Source organism: Eumetopias jubatus, unplaced genomic scaffold (genome assembly GCF_037043125.1).
Source record: "Eumetopias jubatus isolate StellerSeaLion01/CBP00866 unplaced genomic scaffold, mEumJub1_p1.0 scaffold_12, whole genome shotgun sequence".
In the NCBI taxonomy this organism is placed as follows: domain Eukaryota; kingdom Metazoa; phylum Chordata; class Mammalia; order Carnivora; family Otariidae; genus Eumetopias; species Eumetopias jubatus.
In genome coordinates this window covers 59,232,716-59,259,379 of record NW_028274818.1, presented here as the reverse complement: position 1 = coordinate 59,259,379, position 26,664 = coordinate 59,232,716, and the positions used below count along the sequence as shown (strand labels likewise).

Genomic DNA, 26,664 nt, shown 5'->3' with positions numbered 1-26,664 from the left:
GCCTTCGGCTCAGGTCATGATCCCAGGGTCCTGGGATCGAGCCCTGTGTTGGGCTCCCTGCTCAGCAGGGAGTCTGCTTCTCCTTTTCCTGCTTCCCTGCTTGTACGTGCACATGCTTCTCAAATAAATAAATAAAATCTTTAGAAAGAAAAAGTATAGTGTAGAGAATATAGTCAATGGTATGGTAATAGTGTTGTATGATGACAGATGGTGGCTACTCTTGTCAGTATAGTGTAATGTATAGACTTGTAGAATTACCATGTTGTACACCTAAAACTAATGTAACATTGTGTGTCAACTATACTTAAATTAAAAAAATGAAAAATAATTTTAGGGGAAGGATAAAATGTATGATTACTAGGAGAAAAAAGAAACAGAATAGACTAAGTATTCTACAAAGAAAGTGAATGATATGAATTAGAATGAATCCTACATAATGGTTATATGTATTTCTATGCCAATCTATTAAAATACTTTTTTGCCACGGACAAACACCTTTCTGTGAATTTTGATGCTGGTTCTTTTTTGATCTTATCAGATGATATCAGCAGAAATTGTTCAGAGACAAACCAATACTTTCCCAAATAATCTTCAAATGGTTTATTGACTAAAATGAGTTATAGTTGTTTATCATCAAGAACAAGCACATTTGTACATGTTCAGGCAATGCAACTAATTCTAGACTAACCAATAGCAATTGTAAAATACCTTCAATTGTAAGATGCATTCCAACTTCAGTTAAAATGTGAAAAAAATGTTTTAAAAATGAAAAATTAGTGTTGAGCTCAGTTGGGTAAGTACAGGCTGCAACAAGCGTAGCTTTGGTGTAAGACATTGAGGGCTGTGCCATGGGTTTTGTTTATGATGAAACTATTACATAGTACTGTAAGCACTTTGGTAATAAACTGCTTTGAACAGGTTGGATCTGCCTTCTTCTGAGCTGCCTAATGTGAGATTCCAGTATATAGCATTTTAGGAGGGAGATTGGGCTTAGTAGCCAACAGAAACTATTGTTGGAATCTGTTAATATAAGCAGATAGGGCTCATTTCAAACACTTCTCTTAAACTTCTGTTTTTACATTAAAGTTTGTAATTTTTGTCTCTAGCTTTAGGAGAAATGGGTAGGTATTGGTGAAATTGAGAACAGACAAAGTGAGTATCAGAATCTTAAACAGGCTATTGATGACTATCCTGGTATTTTGAAGGCTAGAATATTTATAACTCTTACAAATCTGCCATTCTCTTTGTTTCTTGTCATAATTGTCTTTGAATTAATTCACTGTGTATGACTGATGGATGAAACAAGGAAGCTTTTATTTAATCAGCCAGTATTTATTGAGCATCTCCTCTGTCCCAGGCACTGTGCTGAAGGTACAGGGGTGAACAAGATTAGTGTGGTCTCTGCCCTCATGAAGCTAACATTTTTTTAAAGTTCTTTTAGATTTTATTTGAGAGAGAGAGAGAGAGAGAGCATGCACGGGAGGGGGTAGGGTCAGAGGGAGAAGCAGACTCCCCACCAAGCAGGGAGCCGATGCGGGACTAGATCCTGGGACTCCAGGATCATGACCTCTGCCCAGGGCGGTTGCTTAACCACTGAGCCACCCAGGCACCCTGAAGCTAACATTTTAATGGGAAAGTGAAAGTTTCAGTAAATAACAAAATGGTAATTTTAGCTTGTGATCAGTGCTAAGAAGGAAATCAACAAGATACTGTTGCTCTTTAAGCCGAGAAGAGTGTGTAGAAAGATAGACTACTTTCTAGAATATTCAAGACTTTTGTTTTTTTGAGGATGGAACATTAAAACTGAGATCTGAAGCAAGAGAGCGATGTAGCCATGTGAAAAATGGAAGGAAGAGCGTCCTGGGCAGAGAGGTGCAAAAGCCTGAGGTGAAAGCTTGGTGTTTACTGGAAATTGTTAAGTCAGTGTGACTGGAAGGTAGTGAGCAAAGGGGGGAATATACAAGGTGAGGTTAAAGAAATAAGCAAGGACCATAAATACCATAAGCCTTCTTAGCTGCAGGAAGGAATTTTTCCCCATTTCTCCCCCCTGCTACTTCCCCTTTGGCAACCATCAGTTCTCTGTATTTAGGGGGTACGGGAAGGAATTTTATCAAAGAGGGAATTAACAGAATTTGATTAGGTTTCTAAAAGAGCTCCTGAGTTTTTAAGGGCTATATTGAAAAGGGGCAAAAAAAGGAAGTACAGTCTATAACTATTAAACTATATCTCTAGTCTAGACACGAAATGGCTTGGAGAGGGGTGACAGTAGAAATGGAGAGGAATAAGTAGATTTCATCTGGGTAAAAACCAGTAGACCTTGCTGATGGACTGGATACAGGAAGGGAGATTGAAAAGAAATAAAGATCATGCTTAGGTTTATAGATGGGGAAGAGAGAGAGGAGCAAGTTTAGAATGTTTTGAGGCCCTGGTGTGGTAAGATCTAGAAATAACAAGCAGGCAGCTGGTGGTCCTCCTGGTCTAGAACTCAGTGGAGAGGTTTGGATAATGCCAGCATTTCACTATGTGCCAGGCACTGTTCTGGGCACTGAAAATACAGTGAAGAGAGACCAGTCTTCTGCTTTAATGGATCTTACAGCATATTGATGAGGTCACTTTGGCAGAGGGCAAAAAGAGAAGAGGACCCAGCACAGAGCCCTAACAAGCTCTGACATTTTAAAACTGGGCAGCGGCTGACTTTTTAGAGGTCTCAGTACCTCTCAGCCTGCAGTTACTATCATGTTACGTATTGTCATAGCCATCATCAGTGTTGATTTGGGTTAAAGATCTGAGGAAGAAAAGTAGGATCATCGATGCAATAATTTCACATCTCATTGGGGTACTTGTGGTGGGGCAAGGATGTTTGTTTGCTTTTGTTCTCTGGATTGTCTCATTCTTTGGGGTTGTGAGTTGTGTTCCTGTCTTGTGTTGCATGCTTTCTTTGAATGTCTGATTGTCCTTGGTTGTGTTCGTGTTTAGAAATGGGGCTGCAAAGCTGAGGAAGTGCTCTGTATTCATTGGGGATTATCAACTAGTTGGGCTTTACTGTAGGGGAAGCAGATGAGGGAACTAGATGTTAAGCTGAGGCAGAATCCTAAATGCCACAATATTGTGGGCTTTGCCTTAAGGTACCAGCACCCGTTCTCGCTGCCTGATTCTCCTAAGAACAGTTTACTTCTTTGTACAGGGTCAGGGAACTTGACCATTCTTTGTTCAGAAGAAGTTCAGCTTCCTGTCTTACCTCTGCTCTCTGGCCAGGGACATGTGCATGGGTTCAGAGCCTCTTTTGACTTCTGGTAGGCAGATCTCCTTCTGTGCAACTGGGTCTGTGAGGACTGAAGGCTGTGACTTCCTTTATCTAGCCTCCTTGGTTACCATGCCCTCATTTGCTTTCTGTATCCCACACATGTTAAATTCTCTTCCATGGAGGCCTCTTTCTGTTTTCTCTTTATTGTGGACTGCTACTATTTTTATTCTTTGACTGTCATTTGGTAGAGTCTTGGGAGCAAGAGGAGATAAATTTATGCATTTTAAACCAGAAGCCCCAGAATGTAGTCTTAAGGGGTGCAGTTTTATATTTTGATGTCACTTTAGAATTGTTTTTTCTTAGCTCAATTTATCGAGTTTTTAATTTTTAACCAATATTGGGCAGCTCTTGTACATAAGGCCTGAGACTAGGTTTTGTGGGAAATATGGGAAAGAGTAGCATGATTGTCCTAGCCCTCAGTGCCTCCTGTCTGACAAGAGCAATAAAGACACTGGAGTTGTATATGATAATTTCTGATAATTCCTAAAAGTGTTTCAAAAGATTATGTTCATCAGGGAGAAATCACTTGAGTTTAAGGGCTAAAAATATATGAAATACTTTATGGGGTAAATGGTTCTCCTGAAAAGATGAATAGAATTTCTATGAGCAGAGATTTAGGTTGAAAGGAGGACTTCCAAGACGAGAAAAGGTCCTGAACAGTGACTCAAAGGACTGAAAGCACAAAAACTGTTGAAGAGAAGCTAGTGACTCCATTTGACTAGAGTATAGAACCTCTGTAGCTGTCGGGTGATCATGGTTCTGAGCAAGGGAAAGGTGGGTTATCCTTGAAAAGAAGGAGGGATCATAATCCTGAAATAGGAAAGGAGATCATTGAGACCTTTTGAGATAAGAAAAGAGGAGTGTCAAGGCCTTTATGCGACACATCATTTGAGTGAATGAGATAGTGTTGGATTTCCCCAAAAGACCCAACTCACTTGTGACCTTATGACTTTAGTGTGAAATTTCATAAAAGAAGCCCATATAAGATGTGTCAAAGCTAGGGCTAGATTTGAGGCTGCAAAGTGAATATTAATAGCTTAACAAAGTGTACAAAGCAGTTCTGATTTTTGACAGATTTTTAGAGTGAATCTTTCTTTACTAGAAAATACACTCCTATTTTTAGGGGGATTGGTGGGATGATTTTGGGGAAGAGAATCAAGAAATGTCAGAGAAAGACCAATACCATATGATTCATCATATGTGGAATTTAAGAAACAAATGATTGTAGGAGGGAAAAAGGCAAACTAAGAAACAGACTCTCAACTATAGAGACCAAACTGATGGTTACCAGGGGGAGGAGAATGGAGGGATGGGGGAACTAGGTGATGGGGATTAAGGAGTGCACCTGTGGTGAGGGCAGGGTGATGTGTGTGAAGTTTGTAATCACTAAATTGTACACCCCAAACTGGTATTACACTGTATGTTAACTAATTGGAATTTAAATAAAAACTTAAGTAAAAACAGATGAAAACAATGTCATTTTTAACAGTGTAACTGTAGGTTCGGAAGCATTTTTCCCTGGGATCAGATTTCCATAGGTTTGTTCCTATGGTTTGTTTGTTTTTAATCCTGGAATACATTGTTGGTTTTTCACTTGCTTTTATTTCACACACGATCTGCAGTGGAAATGTATATATGAGGTACTAAACTTGGGGTTTAAGTTCTGGAAAAGGAGCAAAACTAACTGGAAATTTAAATATTTGATTCTGTGCATATGTAAGAACATAGGCTTAGTCTCAACCTAAATCTTCATTTTAGAGTTAGAGTTTTATGAATCCTATTTACTGAATCACTTTTTAGAAAAGCAGTGGGAGAAATTCTTAATCTTATATTTAGGTGTAGTCTTCCATTCAGTTAAATAACTTAAGTGTAATTGATTTTTTTACACTTAGTGTTTAGCATGTTTGTAATTTTTAAATAATTCTTGCTAGTATGCAGGTAGTACTGTTCTGAGTCTCAGTAGACTGTGCTCAGTGAAAAGATACAGGTATATAGAGGCTTTCATTGTAAAAATATGCTGTTCGGCAGTTCCTCTCAATTATCAACCTTCTAAGGTCCCCACTCAAACAGCTTCTCAGTGGTCCCTCTCCTGACTGCCTTTTCTAAAATGTCACCTCTCCAACATTTCATATCATCTTTTTCTCCTCCTTAGAACTTGTCTCTATCTAATTTACTGTTTATTATGCCTACATCTTTTTTGATCTCTCTTCCTTACTAGAAAGTAAGTTTTGTGTGGGTAAGAGTTTCTGTGTTTCATTCTTTTTCTTCTTCTTTCTCCCTCCTCCTCCCCCCTCCCTTTTTTTTAAACTAGGCTCCACGCCCAGGAGCCCATGTTTCATTCAGTACTGTGTCCCTAGTGCCAAGAACAATACCTAGTAAATAGTACACACTTAGTCAACAGTTGTCGAACAACTGCACATTAACTAATCATTAATGTGTCTCTGTAACACTTATTTTATTTCAAGGTAGAATTTACCTGTTAGAGTTATGTATGGTTTGCATAGCATCATGAATTTGAATCAGAGGAGATAACATTTTAAACCTTTTTTAAAAATCTATTTTTTGTTTGTTAAATGAAAAACCTTAATCTTTGAGTAATAGTGTCAGTTTTTCTTAAATGATTTTAACTTGGTAAGTTAGAAATCTGGCATATAAAATGTTTAAGCAGTGTTGCCATTAAGGATATTAAAGTCCTGTTTTTGTGCAGGTGCAAGTGGCATGAAGAAAACGATATTCTCTTCTGTGCTTTAGCTGTTTGCAAGAAAATTGCGTAAGTTGGAGAAAGGCATTTCTTCATAATGCTGTATTCTGCATTGAGTTCTTGCCATTTTGCTTGCTGTTGCTTTTCACCTCTATTTCCATAATTCTCTTCTAAGACAGGGGTTTGGTTTTTTTGGGTCTTTTTTTTTTTTTAAACTTCATGTTCCTTTTATTATTCTGTCCATGTCATACTTCTTAGTAAAGTTACCACCTGAGTATTTGGGTGAACCTTCAGAAGCACTTACTGAAAATTTTCTTTGTAGGACATGAAATTCCCTAATATCAGTAGCAACAGCATTTCCTTGCCAAAGTGCTCAAAAAATAGAGATACTTTTCTCATTTTGTAGTGAAAGCACCTGGAGCCTCGGATCTTTGGGTGCTCTGATGGTCCCTTTACATGGCTGGTTACAGTTGGTTCTGAGGATAAAAAAGTGTTTATAAAGTTGTAGCCTAATTTCTGTTGCTGCCCTTTGCCTGCCTTAAACATTGGAGAATTCTGGTAATCTTTACTCTTAATCCTATTCCCTTATAATGAACCTGAAATTCTATCTGATAATCAGAGTATTGCTTACCATTAATGACCAGTTTATGATATGTATTGCTACCCATTCCCATTTCTTCTCCAAATCTCTAAATTTCTTTTTCCCCAGTTTAGGACAGTAGATCTTACATGCTTTCTCTTTATATTAGAAATTTTAAAAATATGAATCATTTTAGAATGAATTAGATCAGATTCTGATAATGAGCTTTTCTTATTTCCTTTTAAAGGTACTGCATCAGTAATTCTCTGGCCACTCTCTTTGGAATCCAGCTCACAGAGACTCATGTACCACTTCAAGATTATGAGGCCAGCAATACTGTGACTCCCAAAATGGTTGTATTGGATGCAGGGCGTTACCAGGTAAAGAACTGACTTTTAGGAGCTCCCGATCACTTTATATGTGCTACTCAATGCGGTCCTGGTCACCAGTAGCTAAAGATCAGGACTTTGGTTCTCTCTTTTTTCTAAAACATTTTTTTTAAATCCTTTATGGAATATCAAACACTTTTTAAAAAATATTTATTTATTTGAGAGAAAGAGCTTGCAGGGGGAGGGACAGAAAGAGAGGGAGCAGACTCCCTGCTGAGCTCAGAGCCAGACCAGGGTGGACAGGCCTCCATCCCAGGACTCTCAGATCTTGACCTGAGCTGAAATCAAGAGTCAGCTGGCTGCTCAACTGACTGAAGCCACCCAGGCACCCCTGGAATGTCAAACACTTCTTAATCCAGTTGGACCCAGTTGCATAAATCTTTTTTCCTTCCTGGTGTATTTTTCTACTATGTTTAATGAAGTTTTAAGAAAATTAACATTAACAATTAGTCTTTATACAAATCATCTCCAAAATTCATTCCAAAAATTAAAATATGAATGTAGATAATGTAAATACAAAAATATTTACTTCAGAAATGTATAAGACCTGATTCAGAATTTGATTAAAAGCTACCTAATTTCCCTACTGCCTTTCTTTCCTCTTTGCAATTTATTTACTTGTAGGCCTTTATATACTACTAACAACATAGCAGCTAAGAGTGTAGACTCTGGAGTTAGAATTCCTGAGTTAGATTTCCAGTCTGCTCCATACAGGCTGTGTGACTTTATGCAAGTTATTTGAACTTTCTGTGCAGATTCCTTATCTGTAAAACAAGAACAGTAATAAGGGCTAGTAGCTGCAGGATTAAATGCAACTGTATATGAAAATGCCAAGAGCTCTGCCTTGGAACATAGTAGATAATAAGTAGATGTTGTTATTTAAAAATAGTTCATGAAACAATGAAAAGGAAACCCCCAAAGTAGGATAAACTACTGATACAATCAATAGTTGGTTGACAAACACTAACCCTGATTAAATCTAACTCTTCACCTACTCTATTCCTATACTCAAGCTAAATGAGGCTGAAAAGAAACTGTCTATACTGACTGTTTTTATTAAATATCGCTACCAACTTCAAGTGAGCCCATAGTAGAACACTGTCAGTTGTCCATTTCTCCCAGTCTCCTAGGGTTACTTCAATCCTCATTTGACATACCTGATGCCCTTGCCTCCAATTCTCTGAGAAAATAGCAGCAGTCAGAAGAGATTTTCTACATATTCCTACCACCGCACCTACCATGTACTCTGCTTTTACTCCTGTTTTAATGCATGAATTGTCTGTGCTCCTGCTAAAACCAATCCTTCTGTTTATGTTTTAGATCTTATTCTCTTACCTGCTCAAAGATATGTCTCCAACAATTTGCTTCTCTTTCTTGCATCATCAGGGTTTCTCTCAGGTCTGAATCCTTCTTATCAGGAAACATGCTATAATCTCATCTTTAACCCTCTCTTGACCCTGTAATTCCCCTCCAAACACTACCTTCTGCTTCCCTGTACAGCAGTACTCTTCAAAAGTTGATTAGACGTTGGATAAATGGGTGTTAGTTGGTATTTTACAAAGAATAATTTGAAATTGAAGTAGATGATCCAATAATTGATAAGAAAGAAAACTTTCCCTTGTATTTTTCTTTGTTACTTATAGAAGCTGAGGGTTGAGAGTCCAGGATTTTCTCATTTCAGCCCTTCTAATCAGGAACAAAGACCAAACACACCCAATGGTAAGCATCTTCTATTTCCTAAGAATGCACCTTAGCAAGTATAGGGTATGGTATGGTACTTAAACAGATGTTCTAAATTAGCTTTAAGATACAGGATCCTGTTGAATTGAGAGTTTAATTTGGCATTATTAGCACCTTAAACAATTGGATATGTACACTTTTGTATCACTTTAATATAATTTAACTTAGTCTTCAGACTTTTGTTCAAGGCATTTGAAATAAGGCCTGTTATTCTTGTAGCAGCTATAGTGTTATAGTTTTGTGAAGTCTTTGGGCAGATAGGAAAATTTAAAACCTAGGGACATGAAATTTCAAGTGGTGCCTAAAGAACTTCAATTAAGGTTTCTGGGGCTAAAAACAAAAATATTCTTGTTCAGCCTTTTGCCTTTACTCGGAGCCTCTGTTTTCCTTTACTAAGAATTTCTGTCCTATTCATGAAAGGTCTACAGTGGGATAAGAGTCAATCAAGGGATCTCAATATAATAAAACCATAAAATTGCTAACATTTCTCCTCTTGTATTTCCGATATCCTTAGGTGACTATCCATCCGGGGTGAGAATTTCTGGCCAAAACAGCAGTGTTCGGGGAAGAGGGATTACCCGCTTGCTAGAGAGCATCTCCAATTCCTCCAGCAATATCCACAAATTCTCCAACTGTGAGACTGCACTCTCACCTTACATGTCCCAGAAAGATGGATACAAATCTTTCTCTTCCTTGTCTTAATGATGGTACTTCTTTCAATTTCTGGAAAAATAACAGGCCCGACTTCCCTTCTGACTACAGTCATATTAAACAAATCACATCAATGATAAACGTCACCACTCTAAAGACTACTTAATTTGTAAGGAAATTCTGTTTCATAGTAAAAATAATTGTGGTTGGAGAAGATCTTGGCATCTTTTCTTTTTTTTCTTTTTTGAGGGGTGGTTCTACTTCCTGACTGTATGATGTAAACACCATTAAAGTTTTGAGTCCTTTAAGAACAAAACTGGCATTTCAGAGTTGTGCTTTTGGGAATATTTTGATAATCTTTCCCTCTACAATAAAGGTATTGAATATCTGTTAGGAAAAGGCTTTTTAAATAGTGTTAATCTCTTTCTTCCCATTATGAAATGTTGGAACCTTATTGAGAACCTACTTTGTGGACATATATATCATCTTGTGAAATCCTTATAACCACTCTGAGGAAGGAGATTACACCCATTTTACGCACACACACAAGTTCAGAGATTCAGGTCATATTTAGGAGAAACTGTTAACTAACTCCAAAGACTGTTTCTCATATATGGCACTGTCTTCTACTTCCTTTTCATCTGTTTTTGGTATCAGATCTTTTAATAAGAAAGAACTCACACAATGTAAGTTTATATTTCATGTTCTACTAGCAGATTAAAAAAAAAATCTTATATCCAAGCTTTGAGTACATATCTTCAAAATCAGCATGACAGAAGGGTGGCTCAGTTGGTTGCATGTGACTCTTGATTTGGCTTGGGTTGTGATCTCAGGGTTGGTAGATCAAGCCCTACCTTAGGCTCACGTGCTGGCTGTGGAGCCTGCTTAAGATTCTCTCTCTCTCTGCCCCTCCCTCCCACCTCTCTCTTTCTTCCTCTCTGGGAAAAAAAAAAAAAAATCATGACAACAATTGGGTTGGCTGAAGCAGTGAAGAGAAGGCCTAAAATTATAATTCAGATCCATGGATTTAGGTGCCTAAGTCCTGTGCCATCTGAATTTAATCCTGTGTTAATCTAAAACTTATGTTTTTAAAATTTTATAGGTCATGTTATACTTTTGAGGTATATGTATCAGATAAACCAAAACAGTAGGTCCCAGGAATTTGCTTTAGAAGAATAGCTGTTCTTAAGAAAAAAAAAAAAAATAGCTGTTCTTTCTCTTGAGAGCTAATAACCCCCAAACAATATTAGTAAAATTCAAACTCCTGTCTCCTTTTTTTTTTCCTCCAAAATTCTTTTGGCAGCAAATTTGAGGTATTAACTACCCTTCAAGAAGACTTTATGAGTGAGAGAGAGATACTCCTAGCTATCCTGGTTGAAAGTGATTTCTGCTCTGTCTTCAGGAGCATTTTCTTTGTTTTATCTGACAACACTTAACAGCTTTTAATTGTTGCCATTTGAGTTCATGACCTATCTTTTCCTCAGTTGCCAACTTTAGGGTGCCCATATTTCTGTACAGGATGTTCAGTAAATGTTAAAATGAATAATTGCCATTATCTTCTACCATTTGGTATGTTGCCTTCTAGTTTTATTGTTTCCTTTGCTGATTGATTGTTTCCTTTGCTGTTCAGAGCTTTTTATTTTGATGAAGTCCCAATAGTTTATTTTTTGCCTTTGTTTCCCTTGCCTCGGGAGACCTATTTAGTAAGAAGTTGCCACAGCTGATGTCAGAGAAATTACTGCCTGTGCTCTCCTCTGGGATTTTAATGGTTTCCTGTCTCACATTTAGGTCTTTAATCCATTTGGAATTTATTTTTGTGTATGGTGTAAGAGAGTGGTCCAGTTTCTTTTGCCTGTTGCTGTTCAGTTTTCCCAACACCATTTGTTGAAGAGACCATCATTTTTCCATTGGATATTCTTTCCTGCTTTGTTGAAGATTAATTCACCATATAGTTGAGTTCATTTCTGGCTTTTCTATTCTGTTCCATTGATCTGTCTCTTCTTGTGCCAGTATCATGCTGTCTTAATCACTACAGCTTTGTAATATAACTTGAGATCTGAATTGTGATGCCTCCAGCTTTGCTTTTCCTTTTCAAGGTTGCTTTGGCTATTTGGGGGCCTTTGTGTTTCCAAAATAGATAAAGAACTTATAAAACTCAACACCTAAAAAAGATAATCCAGTTAAAAATTGGGTAGAATACATGAATAGCCATTTTTCTAAAGACCTACAGATGGCCAACAGACACATGAAAAGATGTTCAGCATCACTCATCAGGAAAATACAAATCAAAACTACAATGAGCTATCACCTCACATGAGTCAGAATGGTTAAAATTAACAGCACAGGAAACAGGTGTTGGTAAGGATGTGGAGAAATGGGAACCCTCTTGTACTGTTGATGGGAATGGAAACTGGTGCAGCCACTTTGGAAAACAGGGTAGCGGTTCCTCAAAACATTAAAAATAGAACTTCCCTAAAATCCAGCAATTGCACGAATAGGTATTTACCCAAAGGATAAAAAAAATATTGATCCAAAGGGATACTGTGCACCCTGATTTTTATAGCAGTATTATCAACAATAGCCAAATTAGGGAAAGAGCCCAAATGTCCATTGACCAATGAATGGATAAAGAAGATACATACATATATATATAGACACACACAATGGAATATTACTCAGCCATAAGAAAGAATGAAATCTTGCCATTTGCAATGACATGGATGGAGCTAGAAAGTATTATGCTAAGCAAAATAATCAGAGAAAGACAAATACCATATGATTTCACTCATATGTGGAATTTAAGAAACAAATGATCATAGGGGAAAAAGGAAAACCAAGAAACATGCTTAACTATATAGAGAACAAACTGATGGTTGCCAGAGGGGAGGTGGGTAGAGGGATGGGTTAAGAATAGGTGGTGGGGATTAAGGAGTGCACTTGTGATGAGCACTGGGTATTGTAAGTGTTGAATCAGTAAATTGTACACCTGAAACAAAAAAATCCCATTGCAAATAATGGAGAAGGAATGCCAAGATTCCAAATCCACATCAAATGGTAAAGTACTGTATGAGAGGAAAGGAGCCCATCTTTCTTGTGGACTCCATTCCCATTCCTTTCCTCAAAAGTAAATGATTGATTTCATTTGTCAGTGAACATGTTTTGAGGGTCTGCTAAGTGCTGAGTAAAAAATACTCAGGTGAATAAAGATGTTTCCCCTGCCTTCAAGGAACTTTGTTTCATGGATGTAATAAATGATTAATGTATTACCAAAAGTCCTAAGATACATGGATCAATGGAATAGAATTGAGAATCCAGAAATAAACTATTTATGGTCAATTGATTTGACATTTGTGTCAAGAGGAAAAAATAATAGTCTTTCAATAAATGGTGCTGGGACCAATTGGATATCCACCTTCAAAAGAATGAATTTGGACTCTACCATTTATAAAAATTAGCTCAAAATGGTTGAATGTAAGAACTAAAACTATACAACTCTTAGAAGAAAATACAAGGGTAAGTCATGACCTTTTATGGGGCATTGATTTCTAATAAGACAGCAAACATAAAAGCAACAAAAGAGAAAAATAGATAAATTGGACTTCATCAACATTAAGTCCAGTAAAAGTGTCTCTGTGCATTAAAAGACACTTATCAAAGTCAAAAGATAACCCACAGAAATGGGAGAAAATATTTGGAAATCATTTATCTGATAAGGGTCTAGAATCCAGAATATATAAATAACTCTTACAAATGCAACAGTAAAAAGACATCCTAATTTAAAAATGGGTATGATGTCAGGGCACCTGAGTGGCTCTAGTCAGTTGAGTATCTTCCTTCTGCTCAGGTCCTGGGATCAAGCCCCATGTCAGGCTCCTTGCTTAGTGGGAAGTATGCTTCTCCTTCTTTCTCTGCCTCTCCGCCTGGCCTGTACTCTCTCTCACTCTCTCTCAAATAAATAGAATCTTAAAAAATAAAATAAAAACGAGTATGGTGTCTTTTAAGTTCTTTTGCCCATTTTTTAATTGGATGGTTCATTTTTTTAAGTTTTAAGAGTTCTTTATACAATTTAGATAGTTATGTATCACATGTGTCTTTTACAAATACTTTTTTTTGCAGTCTGTGGCTTTTCATTTTCTTTATATTGTGTTTTGCAGAACAGAATCTTTAATGAAACTCAGCTTATCATTGATTTCCTTAAAAGTCATTTCCATATTCAAGGTCATCTAGATTTTCTTGTTATCTTCTAGGAGCTTTATAGTTTTGTGTTTTATATTTAAGTTTATGATCCAGCTTGAGTTAAATTTTGTGAAGGATATGACGTCTGTGACAGATTCATTTTTTCTGCATGTTGATGTTTAGTTGTTCCAGCACCATTTGTTGAAAAGACCATCTTTTATCCATTGTATTATCTTTGCTTTTTTGTCAAATATCAGTTACCCATATTTAGGTGGGTCTATTCTGTTCCACCGGTCTGTTGTCTATTTCAGTAGCACACTATCTTGATTACTGTTGCTTTATAGAAAGTCTTGGAGTAGTCTGTCCTTTGACATTGTTCTTCAGTGTTGAGTTTGTTGTACAGGATCTTTCAGCTTCCCGTATATACTTTAAAATTGGCTTGTTAATATTCACAAAAATAACTTGCTGGGATTTTGGTTGGAATTGTATCGAATCTGTAGATCATGTTGGGAAGAACTGACATCTTGACAATATTGAGTCTTCCTATCCAAGAACATGGGATATCTCTCCATTAATTTAATTCTTCTTTGATATCTTTCATTAGAGTTTTATAGTTTTCTTCATATAGATCTAATACATACTTTGTTAGACTTATACCTGAGTATTTCATTTTTAGGGGTTGCTAATGGAAATAATTTTTAGAAAGTATTTAAAGAGCTTATTTTGTTAGAGGAGTTTTAGATTCACAGCAAAATTTAAAGGAAGCAACAGAGATCTATATATCCCCTGCCCCCACACATGCATAGCTTTCCCCATTATCAACATGCCCTACCAGAGTGGTACACTTGTTACAATGAAGACATCATAATCACCAAAAAAAAAAAAAAAAAGTCCATAGTTTACCTGAGGGTTCATTCTTGGTGTTGTATGTTCTATAGGTTTGGATAAATGCATAATGACATGTATCCATCATTACAGAAAGAGTATTTTTACTACCTTAAAAATTCTCTGTGCTCTGCTGGTAATGTTTTTATTTCGAATTCCACTTGTTTGTTGCTGGTATATAGGAAACTAATCGACTTTTGTATATTAATCTTTAATATACAAATTAATATGTATATTCTATAATTGCTTATTAGTTCTAGGAGTTTTTTAATCTTTGGGTTTCCTACAGAGATGACCATATCATCTGCGAGCAGAGACAGTTTTATTTCTTCCATCCCAATCTGTGTACCTCTTATTTCCTTTTCATATCTTACTGTATTACCTAGGACTCCTGGTACAATTTTGAAAAGCAGTGGTAAGAGGAGACCTCTTGCCTTTTTTCTAATCTTTGTAGGAAAGCTTTGAATTTCACGCCATTAAGTATGATGTTAGCTGAAGGTTTTTGGTAGATACTCTTTTTAAAAATTGTTTAAAATTTTAATTCAGTATAGTTAACAGTGTTATATTAGTTTCAGGTGTACAATATAGTGATTCAACACTTCTATATATTAGTGCTCATCATGGTAAGTGTACTTATAATCCTCTTCATCTATTTTACCCATCCCCCCATCAAACTCCCCTCTGGTAACCATCAGTTTGTTCTCTATAGTTAAGAGTCTTGTTTGGTTGGTTGATTGGTTGGTAGATACTCTTTTATCAAGTTAGGAAATTCCCCTGTATTCCTAGTTTGTTTTTTTTTTTAATCATGAATGAATATTGAATTTCATCAAATGCTTTTTTTGTATCTTATTTTTTCTTTTGTTTCTTATTTTAATTTCAGTTAACATACAGTGTTATATTAGTCTCACGTGTACAATAGTGACTCAGCAATTCCACACATCACCTGGTACTCATTACAACAAGTGTACTCCTTAAATCCCCCCATCACCTATTTAACCCAACCCCTTCTTCCCCTCCATTCAGGTAAGCATCAGTTTGTTCTCTGTCATTAAGAGTCTGTTTCTGGATTTGTCTCTTTTTTTCCCCCCAGTTTACTCATTTGTTTTTCTGTGTCTGTTGATATGATCATGTGACTTTTCTTCATTAACCTGTTGTGTGATAGATGACATTAATTTATTTTCGAATGTTGAACCAGCCTTGCAAACCTGAGATAAATCCAACTTGGTCCTGGTGCATAATTCTTTTTAGACAATACTGGATTTTATTTGCTAATATTTTATTTGCTAATATTTGCTAATATTTTTGCATCTATGTCCGTGAGAAATACTGCTTTGTAGTTTTCCTATAATGTCTATATCTGGTTTTGGTATTAGGCTAATACTGGCTGTAAAGAATGAGTTAAGAAGCATTCCCTCTAACTCTGTTTTCTGGACAATATTGTAGAGAATTGGTACAGTGTCTTAAGTGTTTGTTAAAATTCTCCAGTAAATCAATTCTGGGTCTGGTGCTTTCTCTTTTAAAAGGTTATTATGTTTCACTTTTTTAAAATAGATACAGGCTATTTCAGATTGTCTATTTCTTCCTGTGTGAGTTTTGGCAGATTGTGTCTTTCAAGGAATTAGTCCATTTCATCTAAGTTATCAAATTTGTGTGTGTAGGGTTGTTCATAAATTCATTTATTATTCTTTTAATGTTATCCTTTTAATGGGATCTGTAGCGATGTCCCCTCTTTCATTTCTGATATAAGTAATTTGTGTCTTCTCTCTTTTTATTTTGGTCTGACTAAAGGCTTATCAATTTTATTGATGTTTTCAAAGGACTAGCTTTTGGTCTGTTGATTGTCTTTATTGTTTCCAGTTTCATTGATTTCTGCTCTACTTTTATTTGTTTTCTTCTGCTGATTTTGGATTTAACTCTTCTTTTTCTAGTTACCTAAGGTGAAAATTTAGATTATTGGCTTTAGATCTTTCTTTTTTTCTAACATATGCATTGAATGCTATAAATTTCCCTCTAAAAAAAAGAAAAGACAGAGCTGAGGAACAGGAAAACTAGAAAGTACAAAGTAAAATGGCACAATTCAGTGCAGTATATTAATAACTATAATAAATATAAATGAACTAGCCAGTCAAAAGTTTGCAGATTGGGTTTTTTATTTATTTTTTTAGGATTTTATTTATTTATTTGACTGAGAGAGACACAGCAAGAGAGGGAACACAAGCAGGGAGAGTGGGAGAGGGAGAAGCAGGCTCCCCACAGAGCAGAGAGCCCCATGCAGGGCTCAATCCCAGGACCCTGGGATCATGACCTGACCCAAAGACAGATACCTAACAACCAATCAGGTGCCCCAGATTGGATTTTTTAAAACCCAGTTATATGCGGTTTACAAATATACTGGAAGCAAATTTGACAGGGAAAAAATGAAAAAAGGATAAAAAATACATATTTCCAGACAAAAACTTGCCTGAAATCTGTCCTATTAACATCAAACAAAAAAAAAAAAAACGTTTAGGGTAAAAATCATTCACTTAGGTTTTTTTTTTTATTAGTTCATTGATTTTTCCTTTTATGCACCTAATATAATAGTTTTAAAAACTGCAAAGTAAAAGGCAATAGAGCATAAGGAGAAACAGACATATTATCACATTGAAAGATTTAAATACAAGTCTTTAATTTTTTTAAATTTTTTTTAAAAGATTTTATTTATTCATTCATGAGAGACAGAGAGAGAGGCAGAGGGAGAAGCAGGCTCCACACGGAGCAGGGAGCCCTATGCGGGACTCGATCCCAGGACCCTGGGATCATGAACTGAGCCGAAGGCAGACGCTTAACCGACTGAGCCACCCAGGCATCCCTAAATACAAGTCTTTTATTGATAAGAATACTAGAAATCAGTAAATATAGACTAATTAGAAATATTATTAACAAACTCGAATTGATAGTTTGTTGACTATAATCAAACACATGTGGACTTTTTTTCAAAAAATAGTAAAGGACCAAACTGCAAAATACGTTTCAAATTTCAAGGAATTGACAAGTCCTGTTCTTTCTCCACTATTCAATTAACAATATAGTTCTAGGCTAGGAGGCAAGATGGGGAAGCGTAGGGAACCTTGTTTCATCTGGTCCTTTGAATGTAGCTAGGTAACTATCAAATCATTCTGAACACCTATGAATTCAACCTGAGATATAAGAAAAGAATTGCTGGAATTCTACAAATAGAAAAATGACCACTTTTTGCAAGGTAGGAGGCATGGAGAAGTGAATCAGAGGGGATGTACTGGAAGATAAATGACAGGAGAAGGGAGCATTCCTAAGCCTGCTACTAGAAAGTGATACAGCCCTGGAGTGCAGAATTGGAAATTTTAGTTAGAAGTCTGCTCCAGTGAGAAACATCCCTGCCTGGAAGGTGCTCAGGAGGCAAAGAAGGGCAGAATCATAGGTGGGACAGTGTGGTCTCAGGATCTCCTCGGGTCACAGAAAGAATGGAGGTGCCTAAACCAGCAGAGATCCCAAGCATCAGAGCAGGGAAACTAGCTATGGTCAGCGAGCCTGGGAATGGGCTTTCAGCCCAATTTTCCATAAACCACGAATAGCATCACAACCAGTCGACCACTATCTGTGCGGGGGTCCTGCACCTTAAACCCGGGAGGGGTGGTGACTGCTCTCCGTTCGGGGGCCCTGCAAGCGGTGGACTATGGAGATCTTCCTCCCCGCACCCCGAGAGGATAGGCGCGGGTGTGCATCGAAGGAGTTTGCGGAGTTTGGTGCACACAAAAGTAAAGATTGCTTTTCCCTGATGGTTTACTGAAGAGAGGGGGCCACGATCCTTCAGGTCCAGGGCTGGAGATTGGAGCATGGCCATTTTTATTTTCATACTCTAAAGCGGTGCGGAGAGCCTTCAGGGAAAAAAAGCCACATAGAAGAAACCAAGGCAGCTTACACTGAGCCAGGCTCCCTGGCAAGGGGCGGTTCAACTACACCCAGGCAAAGACACCTGAGAATCAGCACAGCAGGTCCCTCCCCGAGAAGACCACCTGGAACATCAGGGGAATACCAAGTTTACCAAGCACACAAAACTGCAAAACTCCAGTGCTAGGGGAAAATAGTATATAGAATTTGAAGTTTTTTTCTCATGAGTTTTTCATCTTTCAGTTTAAAATTTTCCTTTTTTTTCTTTTCAACTGGTTTTTTATTTTATCAACTTTGTTTTTAAGGGTTTTTTTAACTTTCATTTTTACATTTGCATTTTATAGATAGAGTCTTCATTTTTGGCTTCCTTTATTCAATTTTATTGTATATATATGTTTTTGCTTTCTTTACAATTTTGGGATTTAGTGTCTTCTAACAAACAGACCAAAATACACCCAGGACCAAGTGGATCAACCTGTTTTGTCCACCTGGGAGATTATATTCTCTTTTCCCCCCCCGTTTTTTTTTTTTTTTTTCTTTTTTGGTTTCTGAACTCTTCGGATTTGTCTAGTGTGTATTTCATTTGGGTTGTGGTAGATATTTTTTATTTTGTTCTCTCATTCATCCATTCTTCACTGTGAAAAATGGCTAGAAAGAGAAATTCACAACAAAGAACCATAGGTAATACTCTCTGCCATAGATCTAATGATATGGATAGAAGTAAAATGTCAGAGCTGGAATTCAGGATAATGATTATGAAGTTACTAGCTGGGCTTGAAAAAAGCATAAGAGACACTAGAGAATCTCTTAGTGCAGAAATAAAATCTAATCATGCTAAAATTAAAAATACTTTAACTGAGATTCAGTCTAAAATGGATGCTCAACAGCGAGAGTAAATGAGGAAGAAGAGAGAGTGGCATAGAAGACAAGACAATGGAAAGGAAGGAAGCTGAGGAAAAGAGAGAAAAACAACTAATGGACCTTGAGGGGAAGCTTCAAGAAATCAGTGATACCATGAAGTGAAACAATATTAGAATTATTGGGGTCCCAGAGGAAGAAGAAAGAGAGAGGGACAGAAGATATATTTAAGCAAATCATAACTAAGAACTTCCCTAGGCTGGGGAAGGAAACAGGTATTCAAGTCGAAGGGTAGAGAAAACTCCCCTCAAAATCAATAAAAATAGATCAACATGCCAACATATATTAGTGAAGCTTGCAGATTTCAGAGATAAAGAGAAAATCCTGAAGGCACCTCGAGGCAAGAGCTCCTTAACCTACAATGGTAGAAACATTAGACTGACAGCAGACCTATCCATAAAGACCTGGCAGGCCAGAAAGGACTGGCATGATATATTCAAGATATTAAATGAGAAAAACATGCAGCCAAGAATACTTTATCCAGCAAGGCTGTCATTCAGAATGGAAAGAGAGATAAAGAGCTTCCAGGACACACAGAAACTAAAAGAATTTGTGATTACCAAACCAGCCCTGCAAGAAATGTTAAACGAGTCCTTTAAGCGAAGAGAGAGTCCCAAAGTAACATAAACCAGAAAGAAACAGAGACAATCTACAGAAACAGGGACTTTACAGGGAATACAATGGCACTAAATTCATATCTGTCAATAATTATTCTGAATGTAAATGGGCTAAATGTTCCAATCAAAAGACACAGGGTATCAGATTGGATAAAAAAAACAAGACCCATTCATATGTTATCTAAAAGAGACTCATTTTGAACCTAAAGACACCTCCTGATTGAAAGTGAGGGGGTGGAGAACAATTTATCAGGCTAATGGACATCAAAAGAAAGCTGAGGTAGCAATCCTCATATCAGACAAATTAGATGTTAAACCAAAGACTGTAGTAAGGGTTGAAGAGAGACACTATATCATACTTGGAGGGTCTATCCAACAAGAAGATCTAACAATTATAAATAATTATGCTCCTAATGAGAGAGCAGCCAATTATGTAAACCAATTAATAAGAAAATTAAACACATTGATAAAAATACAATAATAGTAGGGGACTTCAACACCCCACTCACAGCAATGGGCAGATCAAGCAGAAGATCAACAAGAAAACAAGGGCTTTGAATGACACACTGGACCAGAGGGACTTCACAGATATATACAGAGCATTCCATCCTAAAGCAACAGAATACACATTCTTCTTGAATGCACATGGAACATTCTCCAGAATAGATCACATACTGTGTATCAAATCAGGTCTCAACCAGTACCAAAAGACTGGGATTCTTCCCTGTAATTTTCAGACCACAATGCTTTAAAAGTTGAATTCAATCACAGGAGGAAATTTGGAAGGAACACAAATACATGGAGGTTAAAGAGCATCCTACTAAAGAATGAAAGGGTCAACTAGGAAATTAAAGAAGAATTTTAAAAATTCATGGAAACAAATGAAAATGAAAACAAACCATTCAAAACCTTGGGGATACAGCAAAGGTGGTCCTAAGAGGGAAGTACCTACCAATATAAGACTTTCTCAAAAAATTAGAAAAGTCTCAAATACACAACCTAACCTTACACCTAAAGGAGCTGGAAAAAGAACAGCAAATAAAGCCTAAATCCAGGAGGCGAAGAGAAACAATAAAAATTAGAGAAGAAATCAATGAAATAGAATTCAAAAGAACAGTAGAACAGATCAACAAAACTAGGAACTGGTTTTTGAATGAATTAATAAACCCCTAGCCAGACTTATCAAAAAGAAAAGAGAAAGGACCCAAATAAAATCATAAATGAAAGAGGTGTGATCACAACCAACACCAAAGAAATACAAACAATTATAAAGGATATTATGAGCAACTCTATGCCAACAAATTAGGCAATCTGGAAGAAATGGATACATTCCTAGAAATATAAACTACCAAAACTGAAACAGAAAGAAATAGAAAACCTTAACAGAGCCACAACCAGCAAAGAAATTGAATCAGTAATCAAAAATCTCCCAAAAAACAAGAGCCCAGGACCAGATGGCCTCCCAGCAAAATTCTATAAAAAATTTAAAGAACTAATACCTGTTCTTCTGCAGCTGTTCCAAAAAATAGACAGTGAAGGAAAACTTCCAAATTCATTTTATGAGACCAGCATTACCTTGATCCCAAAACCAAAGATCCCACCAAAAAGGAGAATTAGAAACCAATATCCCTGATGAACATGGATGCAAAAATTCTCACCAAGATACTAGCTAATTGGATCCAACAGTGCATTAAAAAGATTATTCACCATGACCAAGTGGGATGTATTCCTGGGCTGGAGGGGTGGTTCAACATCCACGAATCAATCATGATATACCACATTAATAAAAGAAAGGATAAAAACTATATGATCCTCTCAATGATGCAGAAAAAGCATTTGACAAAATACAGCATCCTTTCTTGATTAAATATCTCCACAGTGTAGAGATAAAGGGAACATACCTCAATATCATAAAAGCCATATGTGAAAAACCCACAGCTAACATCATCCTCGATGGGAGAAAAACTGAGAGCTCTTCCCCCAAGGTCAGGAACATGACAGGGATGTCCACTCTCACCACTATTGTTCATAGTACTGGAAGTCCTAGCTTCAGCAATCAGACAACAAAAAGTAATAAAAGGCGGCATCTAATTCTGTGAAGAAGAAGTTAAACTTTCACTCTTCACAGATGACATGATACTCTATGTAGAAAATGCAAACGATTCCACCCAAAAATTGCTAGAATGGATACAGGAATTCAGCAAAGTCGCAGGATATAAAATCAATGCACAGAAGTCAGTTGCATTTCTATACACTAACAATGCAGCAGCAGAAAGAGAAATCAAGGAATCAATCCTATTTACCTTTGCACCAAAAACCATAAGATACCTAGGAATAAACCTAACCAAAGAGGTAAAGGATCTATACTCTGAAAACTATAGAAGACTTGTGAAAGAAATTGAGGAAGACACAAAGAAATGGAAAAACATTCCATGCTCATGGATTGGAAGAACAGATATTTTTAAAATGTCTATGCTATCCAAAGCAATATACACATTCGATGCAATCCCTATCAAAATACCATCAACATTTTTCACAGAACTGGAACAAATAATCCTAAAATTTGTATGGAACCAGTAAAGACCCTGAATAGCCAAAGGAATGTTGAAAAAGAAAACAACAAAAGAAAACAAATCTAGAGGCATCACAATTCTGGACTTCAAGCTGTATTACAAAGCTGTGACCCTCAAGACAGTACGGTGCTGGCACAAAAACAGACACATAGATCAATGGAACAGAAGAGAGAACCCAGAAATTGACCCTCAGTGCTATAGTCAACTAATCTTTGACAAAGGAAAAGACTGTCTCTTCAACAAATGGTGTTGGAAAAATTGGACAGCCACATGTAGAAAAATGAAACTAAACCATTCTCTTACACCATACAAACACATTCAAAATGGATGAAAGACCTAAATGCAAGACAGGAATCCATCAAAATCCTAAATGGGAACACAGGCAACAACCTCTTTGACCTCGGCCACAGCAACTTCTTGCTAGATGGGGCAAGGGAAACAAAAGCAGAAATGAACTATTGGGACTTCATCAAGATAAAAAGCTTTTGCACAGCAAAGGAAACAGTTGACAAAACTAAAAGACAACCTACAGAATGGGAGAAGGTATTTGCAAATGTCTTATCAGGTAAAGGGTTAGTATCCAAAATCTATAAAGAACTCATCAAACTCAACACCCAAAGAACAAATAATCCAATTAAGAACTGGGCAGAAAACATGAACAGATATTTCTCCAAAGAAGACACACAAATGGCCAACAGACATTAAAAAATGCTCAACATCACTCGGCATCAGGGACATACAAATCAAAACCTCAATGAGATACCACCTCACACCAGTCAGAATGGCTAAAATTAACAAGTCAGGAAATGACAGATGTTGGCAGGAATGTGGAGAAAGGGGAACCCTCCTACACTGTTGGTGGGAATGCAAGCTGGTGCAACCCCTCTGGAAAACAGTATGGAGGTTCCTCAGGAAGTTGAAAATAGAGCTACCCTATGATCCAGCAACTGCACTACTAGGTATTTACCCAAAGGATACAAACGTAGTGATCACAGGGGACACCTACACCCCAATGTTTATAGCAGCAATGTCCATAATAGCCAAACTATGAAATGAGCCCAGATGTCCATCGACAGATGAATGGATAAAGAAGATGTGGTGTATATATATACAATGGAATATTAGCCATCAAAAAATGAAATCCTACCATCTGTAGCGACATGGATGGAAGTAGAAGGTATTATGCTAAGCAAAAAGAAAGACAAATATCATATGATTTTACTCATCTGTGGAATTTTGAAACAAAACATGATCATAGGGGAAGGGAGGGAAAAATAAAATAAGAAGAAATCAGGAAGACAAAACCGTAAGAGACTCTTAACCATAGGAAATAAACTGAGGGTTGCTGGAGGGACGGTGGGTGGGAGGATGTGGTAACTGGATGATTGCCATTAAGGAGGGTACTTGATGTAATAAGCACTGGGTGTTATGTGCAACAGATGAATCACTAAACTCTATCTCAAACTAATAATATACTATATGTTAATTAATTGGATTTAAATTAAAAATTTTTTTAAATTAAAAAAAATAAAATGTCAGGGCCACATGGTTTAACTGGGAATTCTTAATTTTCAAGGAATAGATCTGTTCAATATTTTAAAAAAATAGTCTGGGGACACCTGGGTGGCTCAGTCATTAAGCATCTGCCTTTGGCTTAGGTCATGATCCCAGATCCCCACAGTGTTATCCCTGCTCATCAGGGAGCCTGCTTTTTCCTCTCCCTCTGCCCCTCCCCCTGCTTGTGTTCTCTCTGTCTGACTCTCTCTCGCTTTCTCTGTCAAATAAATAAATAAATAAATAAATAATAAAATAAAAATAAAAAAATAGTCTGTATCCAATCTGGGTTTAATCAGGAGAGCAAAAGTGATTTAGCATTAGAAAATCTATAAATGTCAATTACTACATTAATAGACTCAAGGGAGAAAAGCATGTTATTATTAGAATGGACGGAGAAAAAAGCATTTGACTAAATTCAACACCTATTCATGATAAAAATTCCAAGCAAACTAGAAACAGGATTGGAATCTCCTTAGACTGATGAAAATCATCTACAAAAATTCTACACTAAATATTGTTAATGGAGAAATTTTAAAAGCATCTCCTTTAAAACCAGGAATAAGACAAAATACTCTGTTTTGCTTCTATTCAACATTGTACTGGAGTTCCTATCACATACAATATAAGAAGGAAAATAAAAGATTTGGAAAGAAATAAATTGTCATTATTCACAAATACAGTTGTCTACATAAAAGCTCAAAAGATCTACAGATAATGGGCAGATATAGTAAGTTTGGCTGGCTAAAAGATCAATATAAAAAATCAAATGCATTTCTATACATCAGCAACAAATAGTTTGGAAAAATATTTTTAAAAAGAAAAGACAGCTTTTATAATAGCAAAAAAAACTGTGAGGTACCTAAGGAATAAATCTGACAAAACAAGACTGTATAAGGCCCATATGTAGAAAATTATACAACTTTAGTGGAAAACATTAATAAAGTCCTACACAGAGATTTCTTTAATATTGAGTCTTTCTATAGATAGGTTATCTCTCTATAGATCAGTTTTCTAGCTATAAAAAACATAAAGATTTCAATTCTCCCTGGACTCATCTATAGATTGAATGCAATTTCAGTTAAAATCCCAACCTTGTTTTTGTGGGACTTAGTAAGCCAATTCTGGGAAGAATAGAGGAAAAAGTTAGGACACTCCTGTAGAAGAATAAGGTGGTAAGGAAGATGGGACTTGCTCTGCCAGATCTTCAATTTATTGTAGAGATTATTATGATAATTAAGATTGTGAGATACTGCAGTAAGGATCGACAACGAATGGAACTGAGTCAGAAGACCCATGCATTTATGGAACTGATGTATGACAGGAGTGACATTTCAGACCAATGGGACTATTTAGAAAATTGTCCACTTAGACAATTGTCTCTATTTAGAAAAAACTGATAAATGCATAAAGGGAAAACAACTGAAATTAGACCCCTTCCCTACTTTATTCAAAAAAGTAATTCCCGGGGCACCTGGGTGGCTCAGTCGTTAAGCGTCTGCCTTCGGCTCAGGTCATGATCCCAGGGTCCTGGGATCGAGCCCCGCATCGGGCTCCCTGCTTCGCGGGAAGCCTGCTTCTCCCTCTCCCACTCCCCCTGCTTGTGTTCCCTCTCTCACTGTGTCTCTCTCTCTGTCAAATAAATAAATAAAATCTTAAAAAAAAATTCCCCTTGGTCTAAGGATTTAAATATGAAAAGAAATTTTAAATTTTAGAAGACATATATGATTTTGAGGTCATAAAGATTTTTTGAACACATAATACAGAAAGAGTTCACTATAAAAAAATTGATACATGTGACTACATTAAAGAACTTGTGTTCATTAAAGCAAGAACAAACTACGGAGATTGTGAAAAGACAATCCACAGGCTGGAAATTATAAGCATGATGTAGTCAGGATAGTGGTTGCCTCTGGAGAATTAAAGTGAGAAAGCAGAGAAATACATGTGTCAAATATTACATTTAAAGGGACAATACAAAGCAAATTTTAATAGAGGATTTTTGGTGACTCCCGCAATAGTGAGATCGAGTTTCTTTCTCTCAAGTTACAATATTTTAATCTTTAAGACAGTTTCAGCTAGTTGATATGGAGAAGACTAGAGTTAATGAGTCACCTGAAACTTCTACTTTAGAAGAAAAAGGCATGGGGCGCCTGGGTGGTTCGGTCGGTCGGTTAAGCGTCTGCCTTCAGCTCATCGTGATCCCAGGGTCCCTCAGGTCGTGATCCGAGGGTCCTGGGATGGAGCCTCACCTGGTCCTGGGGCTCCCTGCTCGCTGGGGAGTCTGCTTCTCCCCTCTCTCTCTGCCTGCCGCTCTCCCAGCTTGTGCTCGCTCTCTCAAATAAATAAAATCTTTTTAAAGAAAAGGAAAGGAAAAGAAGATAAAGGCAGAAGTGCTCTATGTGATACATCAGTAAATTAAGTGTCTGCATCAGCTGTGGAGCTGAGACTTTGTGTCTTTCCTTGGTGTTAAGAAAAACAAACCGGAAACTTTCTATCAGCCCCAGTTGGGTGCCACCTTGGGAATTTATTCACCCACCACCTCTCAGTTTGAGGAACCTAAAAAGTCCATTTCTCCATTTGAGATGACAGACCAGGATGGCAATTTAAATAAATTTGGCTTCCCAGGAGCTGAGAGGCAAATCTGCCAGCAGAGTCCAAAGAGCA

At 36.9% G+C, this 26,664-nt stretch overlaps 1 protein-coding gene across 3 annotated transcripts in view; it reads left to right on the top strand.

The window, feature by feature from the left end:
* Positions 1 to 9,633, top strand: part of MAEL (maelstrom spermatogenic transposon silencer) — a 38,122-nt gene extending 28,489 nt beyond the window's left edge. For all 3 annotated transcript variants that reach the window (XM_028111887.2, XM_028111886.2, XM_088016843.1), the window contains 4 exons: positions 6,012 to 6,074; positions 6,833 to 6,965; positions 8,618 to 8,693; positions 9,229 to 9,633. In XM_028111887.2, coding sequence (XP_027967688.1) covers positions 6,012 to 6,074; positions 6,833 to 6,965; positions 8,618 to 8,693; positions 9,229 to 9,416 — 460 coding nt within the window. In that variant the 3' untranslated portion in view covers positions 9,417 to 9,633. The remainder of the gene's footprint in view (positions 1 to 6,011; positions 6,075 to 6,832; positions 6,966 to 8,617; positions 8,694 to 9,228) is intronic.
* The last annotated feature ends 17,031 nt before the right edge of the window (positions 9,634 to 26,664 follow it).